The sequence below is a fragment of the Montipora capricornis genome, chromosome 1, assembly GCF_036669925.1.
Source record: "Montipora capricornis isolate CH-2021 chromosome 1, ASM3666992v2, whole genome shotgun sequence".
Lineage (NCBI taxonomy): Eukaryota > Metazoa > Cnidaria > Anthozoa > Scleractinia > Acroporidae > Montipora > Montipora capricornis.
Genome location: NC_090883.1, coordinates 35,414,977 through 35,432,476, shown reverse-complemented (window position 1 = coordinate 35,432,476; position 17,500 = coordinate 35,414,977). Strand labels below are relative to the sequence as shown.

At 39.2% G+C, this 17,500-nt stretch overlaps 2 protein-coding genes across 3 annotated transcripts in view; one reads left to right on the top strand and one right to left on the bottom strand.

The window, feature by feature from the left end:
- LOC138040400 (uncharacterized) overlaps positions 1–8,057 on the bottom strand; it is a 9,053-nt gene extending 996 nt beyond the window's left edge. Inside the window, exons 1-3 of one of the 2 annotated variants that reach the window (XM_068886138.1) lie at positions 8,024–8,057; positions 3,596–3,672; positions 3,427–3,486 (exon numbers count right to left, since the gene is read on the bottom strand). In XM_068886138.1, the coding sequence (XP_068742239.1) occupies positions 3,427–3,486; positions 3,596–3,672; positions 8,024–8,045 (159 nt within the window). In that variant the 5' untranslated portion in view covers positions 8,046–8,057. Of the gene's footprint in view, positions 1–2,974; positions 3,220–3,426; positions 3,487–3,595; positions 3,673–8,023 lie in introns of those variants that run through there. The other variant, XM_068886142.1, reaches the window with a different exon arrangement.
- Positions 8,058–9,193: 1,136 nt separating this feature from the next.
- The window catches only part of LOC138053167 (gamma-butyrobetaine dioxygenase-like), a 19,154-nt gene continuing 10,847 nt past the window's right edge, over positions 9,194–17,500 (top strand). The window contains exons 1-7 of the mRNA XM_068899835.1: positions 9,194–9,281; positions 11,135–11,321; positions 12,319–12,401; positions 14,674–14,801; positions 15,685–15,833; positions 16,497–16,555; positions 17,451–17,500. The exon at positions 17,451–17,500 is cut by the window's right edge and continues 29 nt beyond it. Of these exons, the coding sequence (XP_068755936.1) occupies positions 11,214–11,321; positions 12,319–12,401; positions 14,674–14,801; positions 15,685–15,833; positions 16,497–16,555; positions 17,451–17,500 (577 nt within the window). The 5' untranslated portion in view covers positions 9,194–9,281; positions 11,135–11,213. The remainder of the gene's footprint in view (positions 9,282–11,134; positions 11,322–12,318; positions 12,402–14,673; positions 14,802–15,684; positions 15,834–16,496; positions 16,556–17,450) is intronic.

Sequence of the window (17,500 nt, the reverse complement as noted above, 5' to 3'; positions counted from 1 at the left end):
GATTTCACTATAATGACTATAGCCCGACAAGGAATGATATGAAGGCAGGGCGAAAAAGCCCTGAGAACGAGGTCGCTTATTTAAGCACGCGCGCTGCACGCGCGTTTTTGAGACGCAGACGGCAACCGGAAGAGAAGATTTCGCGAGCCAGGACAGTGGTGTCTCCCAAATGTTTCTACTAATCATTTCTAATGGAGAAAAGATACTTAGCAATGTAAATGTGGTTTTGTGAAGACAAGTTCAAAGGGAAAACAACTCACTTCCGGTTGCGTCTCAAAAACGCGTGCGCTTAAACTCCCCATTTAGGAGCCGGCGTGGTCCGGTGACTGGTTTTTCTTTCAATATTTCAACTCTGTAGGAAAGAAATGTTTATTTGAAGTGCGGGTTAGAGCAGAAAGATTGAAAGCGACGCTCGCACTTATCACGACACGGTAGACCTTCACGGGTGTCCTTTACGAAACTTTAGGGAGCTTAAGATCTATGACGACGACGTCAACCAAAACGCCACAAAATAATGATATCATTGGTTAAAGGAGCATAAATAATCGTGCTGCACGTGCAGCACGGATTTTAGCTCATATTTTTGCGGTTCTCTGCGTGACGACGACGTGAAATCACTAAATTTTAGGTTTTGACGACAACGTTAGCATGCAACAGAGAATCTTTCATTCTCTATTTTCAGTCTGAAACCGCTCGTACCAATTTATTTTTAGGATACTTCGCCCACATTGTACGAAGTGAACGAGATGGAATAATCGCGAAAGACTTTTATTAGAGCGAAGTTCTATTTTGAGGTGACGTTTTCGTCGACGTCGCCGTCGTAGATCTTAAGGTCCCTTTTTTTAGCGTACTTTGTTAGGCGCAACAGCTATAAACTATACATCTATCGAAATGTTATGAAATGCACTTTCCGGGAAATATTTTTCTTTTTCACTTTATCTAATCGAAAGAAGAGCTAGGTCCAAGAACCTTGAGCGACCGATATCCCTCTGATCGAATTTATCGAGTATCGAATTTTAATGCAAAGGGAAGCCTTGTGGATAATGTCATTCATACTTGGCGTTTATCCTCAATGCCGTGTGAGGCTTCTTTTTGATATTCTGATTGGTTGCTTAGAAAATTTTGTGTCAAATATGCGTATCGAAAATTGACCGATAAGCTTTACGTCGAAGACCATTGTGGGAGTTCAGTTTTAAAAAACGGAAATCCCTCGCAGTGTACCATCTAGGTTGGCCCAATTTCAAGACAATCCGTTGAATTTTCATACACTATCAATTCGCTTAAAGAGGATACACTTGCGTAAAAACGGACTAGGTATTTTTTCGCTTCCAAAGTTTTACAAACTTTTCACGCCCTTTGATCCATCACAAGTCAACACGCAAAACCACAGATAACAACAGCCAATGGAAACACAAGAGATGCCCTGCAGAGTCCCTTGGGCCGAACCGCAAAAATGTTATTATTATTTCTTCTTTTTATTATTATTTTTATTATTATTTCTTCTTTTCTCCTTTATCCTTTCCCATGAAAAAGTCATTCCCAGGGAGTAAACCGACGACAATGTGTGAAAAAATTCGACGACAGTTTCTAATTGGCTGCTTTTCCTGCAACCTCGTCCCCAGGGTGCTCTTCCCTGGCTTTGGGTGGTACACAAATTCCCAGGAAAAGCGCCCTGGGGACGAGATTGCTTTTCCTGCCTTTGCTGACTGAGAAAGATCCATCGAAAATACGTTTTCGTTCATTACTCGCGTTTTGTTTAATATTTTGGAATATTTTTTTTGGGGGGGAAATGCAGTTAAAGTAGTATTGATTATTATGAGATAAGAAAAAAAATCGCAAAATTTCGCCCGTGAAGGTCTACCGTAACGTTAAAGCTTAGTTCCCACTGGCGACATAAGGATCATAAGCATAATCATAATCATAATCATAAACATAAGCTTCTTATGTTGTAGTGCGGACGGCCGCTCTAAAAACGTAAACCTTTTCCTCGAAGCCGGCCGCCATCTTGAAAATGAACCGACCCGAAAGTACTGGTCCTAGACTTTAATTGGCCAAAACACAATGACCCCGTTGCGTCATTATGTTTCTCATTATGTCGTTATGATTTTCGCGTTCCCACTGCAAAGAAAAGCGACATAGTCATAGTCAAAGCCATAATCATAATCATAAGAAAATGGTCGTTTCTGGACGTTCCCACTAAGACATGAGCGCCATAACAGCGTTATGTTCGTGCTTAGGATTCTGATTATGATCGTTATGTCGCTAGTGGAAACTAGGCTTAAGCAATTGTCTCATATAGACACAAGCCAATGAAAGATTCAGACAACTTCAACGGGATTCGAACCCCTGACCTCCAAACAATGCCGGTGCAATGCTTCGCCAACGGAGCTATGAAGCCACACCGCCGGTGGGAGGGGGTCAATTTGTTGCGCTCATGTGTTCTCCTTGAAGTGCCACAAATATAAAAAAATCAATTTTTTTATTTTTCTTTGGATTTCAAAACTATGTTAACCAAACAGTAAATGACCCAAGTTTTAAGCCTTTATTTAAAAAATATACATATTTATTTTAACTGGAATTTTCCTATGTAATGGCCCGCCATTACTAACTTTAAAATCTTGCGAGAGCTGAATCGAGGATCGAGGAAAAAATGACGTTAAAGACTCAATAGTTTTAGAATGCAATGCATGTTTACGCAGCTGATTTTCGGGCTTCCAGCGAGTGAGTAAATGACGTCACTTTTCCCTAGAGCCAACCCTTTGAGGTCGAATCGGTCAGTTTGGACCGTGGGTATTAGAGGACCGTGAAATCCAAAACTTAACTCAAAGCAAACAACCTTTGAATAAAAATCAAAGCTGAAAATCTTGCCAGTCAGGTGTTAAGCAATCACACTTTCAAAATTTGCATGAAGAAAAAAAGGAAGCGATTTTTTGATCATGGTAGCACTTTAAAGAACCAAGAAAAATTGACCTACTTCCAACTGTCCCAAACGTGTGGCTTCAAACTGCTCTGTTGACTGTGTTGGTAGAGCATTGCACCGGGCATCGCCGAGGTCATGAGTTCGAATCCCGTTGACAAGTGCGAGCATCACTTTAGCTCAATCTTTCCGACGGCTAGTATTTCAACTCTATCACGCTTTGTATTGCAAACTGCCAATCGCCTTTAAGTTTGAATTGTTCCTTTCAGGCTATTCAAATGGAGTGCCTTTGACTTGAACTAGCTTGAAAGCTATGTGTACTTTACAATTTACCAAACTTTACCAATCTTTTCGTTTTACACATGCCTTATAACGAAGCACGAAGTTCGTTACCACCTATCAAGCAAGCAGCATGGATCAAGAACTTTGAAAGCATGTTTAGCTTTGGATGAGGAACTTTGAAAAGAGAAGCCAGGGAAAGCTTTGTCGGCTAAAGATAACGTTCTTACCGAAATCTGCCACATCAGTTTAACATCAGAGCGGGCTCGTGCTTCCCAGTTTAGCCGGTTCTAATGTTGCAAAAAAATTATCATAATTAAAGAAATAATGAATTGATACAAGCTGTAGTCAGCTTCTGCTCAAAAGTATGGTCACGGTTTTATTAAATTCTTAACTTACAAGACTGTGTTTGCGACTTCTCTTGGACCGTTTTCGTTTCTTGCACTTTGGTTTGTTTTCCTCGTTGATACAATTTCCTGTAAGTCTTTCAGAAAAAAATGCACAACACAATGGGAAACCAAAAGGCTATAAATTAAACGAGAAAGGAGCAAAATACTGCCAACTCCTAGACAAGAGAGAACTGAAAGGGCGGGCTTAAAGCACTGGCCTCGGTTGTTCAAAGGTGGATAACGCTCTTCACCGGATAAATCATTTGAAATCGCTATTCAGCGGACAAACACTAGCAAAACCAATTGAGTTATCCAGTGGATAGTGCTGCGAACCAGGGGCCCGTTTCTCAAAAGTCCCGAAACTTTAGGGGCCGTTTTCGGGTGTCACAAACCTTGAATCATGTTAAAAGATCGGCCGTTTCCAGAACAAGCGGTTGACAGTTTCACAAATGGCTTTTCGGGCCCGAAAAGTTTTCGAGACTTTTGAGAAACGGGCCCTTGGTCAGATGAAAGGTCGCACGTGTTATAGACAAATAAACCAGCCAGATAATTCCTCCTCAATCTTCGGACTCATTCATTTGTGACAATTTTATTTCACTTTATTAAATTTTCAACCTCAACCTCGGATTGTGCAATTAAGCTTTCGCATTGGTTCACTGGATATCGTTTACCAGCCATTATACCTGATATGGAAATGAATGAGGCAAATGTCGCTCAGCATAAGATTTTGGGCGCTCGGAAGTCACATCACTTTTTTTTTAGCAAAACAAAAGGTTGAGAATTTAATAAAACAATTATTCCAGATATAGATAGCAGCAGCAAAATGGACAGTGGTAGAAACACTACAACTTTCTTTAATTTACCAAACATGACTGTTTCGACGGTACAGCAGGATAGACCGTATTCATAAATGGTGGCCAAGAAATTAGTCTTTTGTCCGAGTCATGCTAATCATTGTCACTAGCCTCGTTAGCACGGACAAAATTCCAAAGAACTTTTGCTCCAAAGTGAGGCTAGTGAAGATGATTAGCACAAAGACAAAAGAAAAATTTATTGGCTACCATTTATGAATAATTGGTCTACGCGGATTTGGACCATTTAGTGAAATGTACAAAAGTCTAGCAAATGTCCTTAATCCATATAAGTGTTACATTCTACGGATTGCCAGACTTCATTCCTTGACAGAATACAATTATAATAACAAGAAAAAGCGAGGTGACACACGCTAACACCAACCCGGTGTGGCCAACACATCACGCATGCGCACAACCATTTCACCAGGTCAATAGCAGAATAGACCTTATTCATAATTGGCGGTCAATTTATAATTCTTTTGTCGAAGGGCAAATTAGCCTACCAAGCCTCGATACCCTACAATGAATTGAAAAGAATTCTTGCTCTAAAATGAGGCTTGGTAGGCTAATTTGCACGTGGACAAAAGAATTATAAATGTGACCGCCATTTATAAATAAGGTCTATGGACAGCTGTTTCGGCCTTTTGGGCCTCATCAGTTATAATATATATCTCTGGAACAATGCTGAAACCAATGTCTGATCACCCGTACCTAGGTGTGCAGTTATCAGTCAAATAACCTGAGTTGGAACAAACATATTGATATGATAAACCAACTAAATTTATTCAGACGCAACCTCTAGGCGTTCCTTAGATATGTTAAATCTATGGTGTACACATCACTCGTTCGACCACAGCTCGAGAATGCCTCTGCAGCCTTCTAAGACCAACATCATGTAAATTGAAGCCTTGAAACACAGAGCTGCTGGCTGTGCTCACAAATGTTATGATAGATACTGAACAAAAGTGTGACTGGTCTTATGAAACAACTTGGATGGTATAGCCTAGAAACCAGAAGAACCGCCAACCGGCTGAATGTCTTTTATAAAGCAGTTCCGATCAGATAGGCCATTCCACTGCCGAATGATCTACAACGACCAATCAGGACCACAAAGAACCAACATACTAAGTCATTTATTCAGATGTCAACACATCTATGTCAACTGGTCCTTTGGGTGCCGAGGGATCGCGCAGTGGCGATAGCCTGCGTAGCTGGTGCCGGGGAGGGCACCGCTTCTCCCCTCTCCCCCAAAATTAACATTTGACTTGATTTGCGTTAATTTGTTGATTTCAGTTTACAGAAAACACTGACTAGACACTTGAATAAAGTTCCTTTCCTTTTCCTAGCTTCTCCATATTAACAGTTTCTTTTCAAGAACAGTGAAAGACGGGAATTCTCTCCCGGAGGAGATTGTTCAAGCCCCTTCTTCCGATAAATTTAGAATATTAGCATTAGATCACCCAAGAATTAGTGGACTGCGTTAACTAATTAGCTGAGTATATATTGTAAATATGTTTTCGAATTAGATCTTACTATTATTATTACTGATGTATATGTGGCTGCCTCGGCAAGGGTTGAATGCTGGACTAAATGACTATTGCAATATTATTATTGGTTTTTGTATATTTATCATTCATAATAATTATTATTTATTTACATCCTTGTGATACGTGAGGTTTTAAGGATAATAAAGATAAATGTAGATGTAGTTGGTACATACGTGTTGGTAAAGTAAAGAAAGTTGTACTGTTTTTACGACTGTCTATTCCAGATGTATGTCGGCATAATAACTGGAAAAAGGGGTTTCCCCCAAGAGTTGTAGGCTTACAGAAGTGTAGGCTATTTCCTTTCACTATTGAGTACATAATGGCCCAGGGCACAGACTACTTTCATCGGCAAGGCGATACACAAACTTTTTGAAATACAACTGAACAAAATAAAAATGCAGTTTGGATATATCGCTAACCAATCGCCTAAGACCTGACGATGCTACATTGTCAAGATGCTTAGCCTTCGAGCAAGCTCTATATTAGGGTTTCGCGCGAGATGTTCGGGCGCGAGCGGTGGATCGCGTGAGGCTAGCGAAGCGAGTCGCGAGAGGTTTAGCCGCACGCGATCCAACGATCGCACTCGAATATGTCGCGCGAGACCCTAAAGGCGGCGAAATACGAGATACAAAAACCCTCAACTTGTCGCGCAACATTGTTTTGTTGCAAGTTTTGGTCGATGTTTCGCGTTTTTCACCTTGCATGATCAACTTGAACCGCAACAAAAACATTTGTTGCGGGTTGAAGAAATGCAGCGCGCTGATTGGTTGATTTGCAAGTACACAAGCACATTTGTTGAGCGACAAGTAGTGAGCTTGATCAAAAACGAGCAACAAAGCCAAAATTTGTTGCTCAGAGTAGACCCACGCTCTACTTTTCGCAACAACTTTCTTCAACCCCCAACAAATGTTTTAGTTGCGCGACAAGATGATCACGCAAGGTGATAAACGGGAAACATCGACCCAAACTTGCAACAAAACAATGTTGATGCGCCAAGTTCAGGGTTTTTTGTGTCTCGTATTTGGCCGCCTTAATGGAGAGCTTTCTCGTAGGCTACAAGATTGTTACATAGTATCTCCGAAGTCATATCCTTCACCGCGCAACCTGCCATGACTAAGGGCGATTTCCCTTTTGTCAAAACTGGCTGTCCAGACCCGTCAGTAACAGCTTGCAAAGGAAATGCAACAATTTGAAGAAACACTTGCGTGATAATCCCTCGCATTCTTCTGGAGGAGTATATATCACCCTCGAAGTTTGTTAATTTGAAGGCCCGGTCTGTCTGCTCAGTTCTGTCTAATGGAAGCGGCGTCCTAAGACAGTTTTATCTTTCTGACGATTTTAAGGCAACAAACAATCGAGCGAGCTAACAGTAATCCACTAACTTGCAAGTTTTTCAAGAACGCGAATGAACGCAAAATGGTTTTATTTCAGACCGTTGCATCGCACATCTTGGCCTGGCCTTTTTCGTCGGGGCAGGCGGGTGGGGAGGGGCTGGGGTCCACAAATGCAGATACTGGTGTTTTTTCCGTTTTCACCGATTCAAGGTTCTCCTCGGGAACTTCTTTGTAGTCAAAATCGAGCTAAGTAAGATTACCTTACATCTTTTTATATGGTCTCTGCAACATTCATTCATTCATTCATTCATTCATTCTCTGTAACATTCATTTGCGGAAAGATTGTTTCCTTAGAACGGGCAAACAAAGAGTAATTTCACAAGGAAGCAAAACGATTCGGAAAATCTTCAGAAACATTTCTGCTTTTTTGTTTCCACGCCCGCGACAACTGCCGCATGTGTGCCCGAGCAAGGAATTATTTTAGCCGGACATAATTTCAATGCAACAATGTTTTCTAAACAATATTTAGCCCTCGTTTTAAAGGAGCATCTATGGTGGTACATATTATTTAATAAAAAGGCGAGTATAAGACATGAAGAAAGGCTGCTAATCCTCAACTTACTTACCAAATGAAAGAGAAGTCCTGTAGTCACTGACTAACTGAAAAACTGCTGGAGACAAAGCTTGGCCATCGTATACGCACCTTTAATTTGTTCTTGTGACATCTCTCATTTTTCTGTAGTGCCGTCGCTTTTGTAACAGTGTGGAGCGCGATTTGTGCAACACCGGCAAAATTACCGTTGAAAGCAAGACCGTTTGCGTTATGCGTCAGCCATGCGTACCACGTTTTCGCCACTTTTTGCCGTTTGCGGCATGCGTCAGCCATGCGTGCTACGTTTTCGCCATTTTCAGATCAACGAGTGCACTGGAAAGCGTGCACTGACGCCATCATTTGAAACACTAAAATTGGTAACTGTTAAATACCAAGGAACAAGGTTCTCTGCTACCTTTGATGGATAACGCACCGTTCTCTAAAGAACGAGTCAGAATACGATAGAAGCTATCCTTATCCGCTTTCAAAGCGAAATATCTTTTGCATTAACACTGCAACGAACTTTTGCTTGGAAAGTTGATGCATATCCGTGGTTCGAATATATGACTTTCATATATCTACCATCACTGATGTTGTCCTTATTTAATGGCATGCAAAGCAATCGAGGCAGGGTATTTAGCATAGGTGTTCTTTATAAACGTGTCTTGTCCTCATTTGTGTTTTATATATTGCTTTATGAAGAAAACATCTACAAGTATTGCATGCTTGTGAAAGACTTTGCCTGACCGAGAAATACATCATAATCTGCGAACCGCATCGCTGTACACTGAACAAAAGGAATGAATTAGTATCGTCGTGCAGGCCCAGGGGAAAAGCATTACAGCGTGGAAGCCAATAACTTATTAAATATCTATGTAAACGCAGTGATACCAGCCATAATAAACTCCTGAAGAGTGAGGTCCGTCTCACGAAAAAGGCTACTACTACTACTACTACTATTATTATTACTACTACTACTACTATCTTTATTTAGACTGAAAAGACCGATCAGCAAAACCAAAAGATTTGCTGGTATAAACCGGTGATCAGTAAAAATAGTAATCATTATTGTAAACAAAATGTATAGATATTAAGATAAATACAAAATATATATATATAGGATCACATCACAAAACGAGATATTAAGAATGACGGACACTACAAATATGCAAATTTACATCGAGATTTAGAAAATAATTGAATGAGTAGGCGTATCGCGAATGTTTCTTGGTAATGAAATCCATCCACGGGCGGCTGCACTCTTAACTACATTGGCCCATAGTCCTCTTCACGTATTCCTACACATAAATCACTGGGGTACCTGTGCAGTTTCTTTTACGTTTAACTGTTAATGCACGCAGTAATTCAGGTAAGTTGAAGTAAAGCTCCTGTTTTCTGTTCAGTCGTTAAGGCTTCAGTTATGTTCAAGAACTCCGAAATTGCGTAGTGTACCAAAGGGTTTTTTTTAAATTTAGTTTAGAGCGCTAAAGTCATAAGCGCGATTCGCGAAATCCCGCAAAATAAGCATGACTGGATCTGAATTTATTCGGAAGACATTTTAAACTTGCTTGCAATGAAGCAGAATTTGATCTTTTCAGGGTCTTCGAAATACAGTTTTCGGTTCAGGCGTTATTTCTTTTAAAGGACAAATGTATTTGATGCAATTCCGCTCCTGATGGCAGGGTGAGGGGGGAAGGAACATTCCATTTAAAATCGGCACGTACTAAACACAAGTCTCAGGTCACGGGCCTCGGTCACAGGTCTCTGATTTTCAAATACAGAAACAAACCTTAACAATCATTAAAGCTAACCTTTGGCCAAATTAGACCTAAACAAGATTTTAGGCCCAAGGTTAGCTTTGGGCAGTGTTTGCACGAACATGGTTTCATTAAGTTTACTCACAGGCTCCCCAAACTGAAAATACGTGGTGTATGCGACAATTTGTGTATTGTAAGGAAAATCTGACCGGGCAGTCAACAACGGTCGTGTTGCCAGCGCGCGGTCAAATTCAAATGGACCAATCAGAGTTGAGGCTGAAACCATCTTGCGAGTTTCCGTTGTCGCCAGCCCGGTCACAAGCCTCTGAGGAAAGCCGAAGAGGTGAATTTTAAGGCAAAGTTTTCGTTCGTCACGAGTCTTTCGGCCGCCGAAACACACGTATTTGGAGTGAAATTTATTGGGCTTTATAGAACTGTTGTTTTTATTGCAATTCGGGACTTTTCCTGTTGAGGAGAAAACGATTTGTGGAGTGAGGTCTGGCCAGCGATGGATGGAGTGGTCACTAAACAGCGTCAGAATGGCTCTAAACTCGGCAAAAGAGACACGTTCGTCACACATTTGAGGTAGGAAACTGGTGATTTTCCCATACAATTCTCTATATACACAAACTGTCGCATACACCACGTATTTTCAGCTTAGGGAGCCTGTGGTTTACTTCGAAACCGTGTCAAAATCGATGCGGTTTGGAAGTGTTCACACGGAATCGTTTTCGCCAGAAAATCAAAGTCGTGATGGTATAAGCAATCGCTACGCTACGTGCTAAATTCACCATTTTGAATCGAGCAGTGCAAAATCTCGCGCCAAAATACTAACCGCATTCAAATCGATGCGGTTTCGCTGGTTACATGATAGATAAAACCTCATCATTTTAAATTGACCTGGTTTGGCCAATGTTCTCGGTCGGTGTCGTGTAAACAGAAGGCGTAACCGCATCGAAAACATACTGCCTTAATGAATGTTTAGAATGTTTAGGTTGTGTATGTAGTGGTAAAACAGAGAGACCTGTGAACAAGACCTGTGACCTGAGACCTGTGTTTTGTACCTGCCCAAATAAAATCCACACCAACCAATTGAGGAGAATAGTTGTCATCATTCCCAAAGGGCTGCCCCAGTCGGCATCCCCTGGTCTTGTGATTTCTGGGTCTACAGGGGCCACGGAGTGCATTTGAAAGTGGGGGTGGGCTACATTTTTATATGGACCAGAGAAGTGTGAGGGGAGGGGTGAGGGGTTTAGGAAAAAAGTGGGGGGACTACCCCCCAGCCCCTCCCTCTCTGCAGCCCCTGGTATAGCACAGGAAGCATATTTTTTCCCGAGGGAAAGTAGAAAACTTGCCTATTTTAAAACTCTTAGCTCTGAAAGCAATAAAGGGAAGGTGTTTCAGCAAAGAAGGAAGCCTTTATTTCAAGAGCATCTCATTTTTAAAATATTTCTTATTTTAACAGGTAGCTTAATCAAAGAGGAATGCTTTTGCAAGAGAGGGTGCTCTTTTGATCAATAATAATTACAGTATTGTAGTTTGTAATGATGAACTCTTGTGTCAAACAAGGAAAAAACCTGTTGTTTGGACGGAGTGGCTTACTTCCAAGAACATGTATGTACAAGGCTTTCAGCCTGAGAAGGAGAATGGAGGTGGGTGAGGTCACTCTGTCAGGGATTATCTGACTCTTGAATCTTGGTGAACGTTCACGTAGCTGGCAATTCTTATTTAACATGCTTATCATAATGCACCACAAAGGACAGACCATCAGTCTGGGAACTACAGCCCTTCTTTTCGTGAACATTACATTGTTGGGGTTGGTGAAAATATTATTTTCCTGCACTGGTACAGCAATAAACCCATTGACTCCCAGGAGGGAGACTTTACCCACCTGAGAGTGACATATATAGGTTTTACTCTGTCTAACGCCAGATGATTTCACGTTGTGATTAGGAGAGCTTTAGGTGTAAATGGGTCACTGTTATAGCTTTTCCAAAACTCAGAGCAAATAGCTTTAAGATATGTATTATAAATAATTAATTTGAATCTCTTAAAGTGAACTGATTAGTTTTACCCTGTGGAACTACAGGACAACTAAGTCACATGATCTTGACTGATCAGTTAAATTCACTGATGAAGTTAGCGAGATTCAAGTAAATAATAATTATCAGAATGTTAATCAATTGCTCTGAGTTTTGGAATTCCTGGAACATTGATGTGTGGGGTTTTTATGTCTCACCATTTAAGAAATTGAGAAAGGGTGGCAGTTCTAGAAGACTTAAGAATGGTCTTTATTGTTTCAATGAAACTGTTATTAAATGATCCCAGAGAACTTGACATCAAACTGATCAGTAAAACCAGTCTTCGCTTGAAAATTCTTTCGTTGAGTCACAACAAATAACAAATAAACAGGTGTCTTTTTTAAATCAAGGCTTAAGATTTGGGTCACTTAGTGTTTAGTTAACGTAGTTATAAAATCCAAAGAAAAAGAAGATTGATTTTTTTGTCATAGTAGCACTTTAAACATAGTTTGCCAACCATTTTCGACCGAGTAAAATCAAAAAGGAGGGAATGGGAGAGAGCCATTAGCCCACATGTGATTTTAGTGCAGTATGTAATATAGTTTAATTTAAATATTGTTTATTGCAGTCAGCATACAGTGTAACTGAAATTAAGGCCCATGTGCTTGGTACCAGCATAGAGATAGAATGGAAAGATGGTCACAGATCAAAGTATGTAACTTATGCATAAACATTCATTTTTTAACTTGACCTAAATACCCATTGACTCCCAGGGGTTCCCCATTGACGAGTAAAATCGTCTGGCGTTAGACGGAGTATGGCCGGTTCAAGCTGGCTGGGGAGTTAAAGGTTAATGAAAATATTAGTTGGTTGCTTTTGTCAAATGTTGGAGTTATTTAGCAGCATTATAATATCTGCATAATAGCTTAACTAATTAAAGGGAACAAATTTTTATACACATTTATATTTATTTATTTATTTATTTATAAACTTTTGCCACTAGGCAGGGTATCTCCACAGAGCAAAAATCAGGCCTTCTGATAGGGTGCAATGAAAAATTGCAAACTGTGCGAAATTTTCAGGGCAGATTATGCGATTAGAAAGGCCAATTATGCGATAAATATTGTAAATTATGAGATTTTTTCCTGAGCAATTTTAAGCTTGTTTTTCAAGGTTTCAGAATAAAAAAAGCAAGTTTTTACTGCCCTAAGGCTAAAGACATTTTGATCATAAGGGAACATTATGAATCTTGATCGACATTAGTTGGGACAACTTAGTAAAAAAAATGAGGTCTTCTGCTCTATTGGTGCACCATGTTAAAAGTTGAAAGGACACAGCTAACATGCCAAATGAATGATCAATAATTATTAATATTCCTGTATGCTACGACTAGCTTCTTACACTTTGTTTTTGTGTGCAGTATTTTAATTATTTCTGAACAGATTTGCTAATCTGAACAAAGGGCATGTTTGTGTTACACCAATTGGCGACTCTTTAAGAATGAGACTCATACCAGGCCCCCCACATGCAAAATAACGCCTTGAACTTCTCATATTTACGAAATTGAAGGTAACAAAGGCTTTTTAGCCGCTTTCCAAGGTAAATCATCTTTAAAATGGCGTATTTATGCAGTAACTCCTAAGAAACTTGTTGATTTATGTTTTATTATTTTTATGATTTTTGTGCATTCTATTGTGAATTGTGCGATTTTTTGTGAATTGTGCGATCAGATGCGATTTGAGGTCGATTGTGCGAAATCGCACCATCGCGTAATGTCAGAAGGCCTGAAAGCTCTACTAATAGAGTACTTAGGGAAGTTTATGATTATGATTTTATTATAGCTTGTTTATTTTTATATTGTCTTGCACTCAATGTAACAGAGAAAGGGAAATGAAAATGTATGAACTACTTTATCAACTTCAGCAGACACTTGTCTGTAATTTTACTTTAAGTAAAACAGCTAGTCCTACTTGCCGTTCATAGCTAGCTAACCACACTTGGCAAGATTTTTAAACTGACATATCCAATAATTATTTAGCCTTAACCCATAAATCATCCCTGAAGAGGCCCTGATTAACAACAGGCATTAGACTGAGTAAATTCCGGAAGTCTTACTCTCAAGACTGAAAGAGCTGATAAAGGGAACAGTTTTTGAGGGGACCTATATATCTTTTTGAACCAGTTTTGCACAAAACAATGATATCAAATTTCATCTAGAAATTTGCAGCAATTCCAGATTTGTTGAGAATAGGTATATAATAATAATAATAATTATTCTTTTCAGTCAGTTTTACATATGTGTGACTCAAAAGCATGACATTTTGTAATAGCTATAGGATTTAAGAAGTTTATCATCAAAACAGTAGCCCCGTTAACTCTACTAGGACACCCTAAGTAAAATTATTTTAACGAATTAGGGATTAATGATGAAATGGTATATGAAATGAATCATATATGAACTGCGGATATGAAATCAAGTAAAGCTATGATCTTCGCAGTTATGACCTCGCGATTCCGGTGCGACGCTCTAACCAACTGAGCTATGAAGCCACTGACGTTGGGAGCTGGTCATTTCTGGGTTCTAATGGTCCCGGGTGGAAAGAATCAATGATGAAATGGTACATGAAATGAATCATATATGAACTGCGGATTTGAAATCAAGTAAAGCTATGATCTTCGCAGTTATGAACGCAATTTTTACAATTATTGTGTAGAGAAGCCTGAAAAATTCAGGATTTTGCAAGGTCACGGGTTCAAAACCCCGTTGAATTCCTGAATTTTTCAGGCTTCTCTACGCAATTGTAAAAATTGCGTTCATAACTGCGAAGATCATAGCTTTACTTGAATTAGGGATTACTAGACAGTTTTTTCTGGTTTGCACTTGTACATGTTCTGTTTTCCCCAATTTTCGAAAATTTTGTGTAAAACTATGTTAATAGGGAGTTGTGTGCATCTTGTTCATTTTAAACTTGGTTCCTTTTAGGTTTCATAGTAGCTGGTTGCGGTTTTCTTGTCAGTGTGAAAATTGTAAGCAAGGACATAGTGGCCAGAGAACTTTTGACATTGCATCTCTTCCAGATGCTGTAAAAATATTAGATATCTCTGTTTTTGGTAAGTTTATTGTAGTCTTAAAATAGCCTTTCATAACTCTGTCTAGTACTGGTAAGATGATGCATATTAAGGAAATAAGCATTTAATAATACCAATAATGAATGTACTGAATTAACTACAAATTTGAAAGCTCGCGACTTCAAATATCCAATATGAGAGTTTTGCATAAGGCTGACATGTTATTTACAGAAACAAGACCTCTGGCTCTGTACTATACCAACTTTAACTTGGGAATGTTTTTTGCAGCTTTTTTGCTATTATTATAACACAAGTAAAAAATAAATTTGAGTTTGCCACTGGGTATACTAAAATGTTATTCCATTACTGGTTTGACATTTTTAATTTGGTTAATTCCTATTAGGCCTAATTAGGCCTAAAACGTTATTGCTCCTAATCTCAGTCTTAATCTGAATCCTAATCTTAGTGTTAATGAATTAGCAGTAATAACGTTTTAGGCCACGCCTAAAACAATATTTAATCTCAAATCCAACCTTTGTTGGTGAGTATTCTCAGTACGGTGGGGTCATACATCTTGAGTCTTGAGTGAGGCTCCAGCACTTGGCTAAGTAGCCTGACTTCTGGCTGTTATACACCATTGTGGTCTCATTCACACACAAGCCCTTCAAGATAATCCTGCCAAGCCGACCACATGCTGGAAAGGTCAGACCACAACACCGGGAACACTGTCCCCTACTCTTTTCGAACAGTGTGTGGGATCTTTAACGTCCCACAGAGTTAATGAACAAGGGTTGTGAGACAGGACTTCCGGCTTATCGTCCTTATCCGAGAAGACTAGAGAGTCTAACCATTTGCAGATGTAATTAAAAAGGCAGCACTTTCTCCTCAGTTATTTAAAGACCCTGAGTGTTTGTTCGTTATTTAGAAGCCAAGGAGAATCCTCAGTTGGCTCTAGAATTTGAAGGAGACCATCAGGGAAGGATTCAGTTAAAATGGCTTAGAGAGAACTGTTACTCAGCAGCTGCAAGAACACTGCAAAACAAAAAAAGACTAACAAAGCCACACTTAGGAAATGTACGTATGCCAGTGGAAAATCTGAGCCATTATAGCAAGTTTCATCCCTTCAAGCTTAGTGCAGTGGTATGAAAACTTGTCCTTGAGTATTGTGTCCCAGGTTCAATTCCAGGTCTTGGTGTCTTGTACCGCTGTAGGTTGAGTTTTTTGCCTGGTGAAAAAACTGCTTCAAGACGTTTTCCCCTTTCATTAAAAAAAAGAAAAAACAGCATTATTTTGGACTTGACATATTCATCTGCTTTGATTTGATTTATAAAGTCCCTGATCAGGACAGGGGATGATTGTATGTATGCTCAAGACTCAATCATGTCAAATTTTTCATCTTATTTCATGTAAATGTTATCTACTTAGTTTCCTACGTCTTACAGTGACTGTGAGTGCTTTACTTTACATAATATGTCTTGCATTTTCATGCTTCAATTGAGTGAAAGTGGAAGAAAGGTCTCCTAACTCACAGTAAATTCCGAGATGCAGTTCATTAAATAGAGCAAGAAAGCACACTATCATGTCCTGCCATGGTGTTTCTGCAGGAAACAACTTGCTCAATATTATAATGTCCAAATTACCCTTGTGCCTTTTATATTGAAGAGATCAGTGTCTCACAGTTTTGCTGTCAGCAAATAGTTGATTTTCACATTGCTTTCTCTATCTAATCAAAAAAAGCACAACCTGCCAGAAGTTCAGTACAGTGATATTATGAATTCAAGAGAAGGATTGTGGAAGTAAGTTATGTAAAAGTATGAAGTCTCAAAATTAAGATAATTTAAAATCATAGTGATACATGTTAACTACTGTATGTAGAGCAAAGCCCCACAGATTTTGATCACATCAAGTTACATAATGTCACAGATGCCACATATCTTTACCAAGGTATGGCAGACCAGTTGCAATTGGACTGTAAGTAGTTTTGAGTGCATTATTAAAAAGAGAAAATATCTGCTGTACTTTGTATTTATCAAGTTCCATGGCAATTTAAATACCCACTGATGCCCATCGGTAATCAATAAGGTGACCTGACATACACTGATTGCCTGATCAAAGAAAGAAAACTATAAGTGATCACATGTACTTACAAAGAGTCTTTGAGCTTGCGAGCAGTACACTAGCTTAATTCGAGCTGGGTGAGAGTGAACAAAATAATGGCTGCAGTATTATAACACTTGAAAACAGAAATCTGCTTGTGCGTCTGGAGTTGCAAAATAACTTTCAATTTCAGCTCATATATCATATATATAATTTTTATGACCTTCTATGGAATTGGATTACATCAGTCATTTCGTGGAATTGAAACAAGTTTCAGTGGTTTTGTCATGTAAAATTAATATGTTTCAGAGTGTAGTAAAACAAATTTTAATTTATTATAGAAATTACATTCCATTGTTGCTTGTTGGACATGACATTGGTTGTAGCCAATTTGATGCTTTTCACTGCCATCTTGAGAACAAGAATTTTTCAATTAAATACCAGTATATTATGCTTCTTAGGTCAGAAAACTCACTCCAAACCAAGGGTCAGTTTTTAGAAAAGGACATGATGTGTACAACCTTAATTATTCACTTTTTTGAATAAGTGACTGGGTCCACATTTTGTTTTAAATTCCCTTCTGTGTTGCAACAGAATGCTTTTACAGATGAGTGAGGATGGCATATCATTAGTAAAAAATGTCC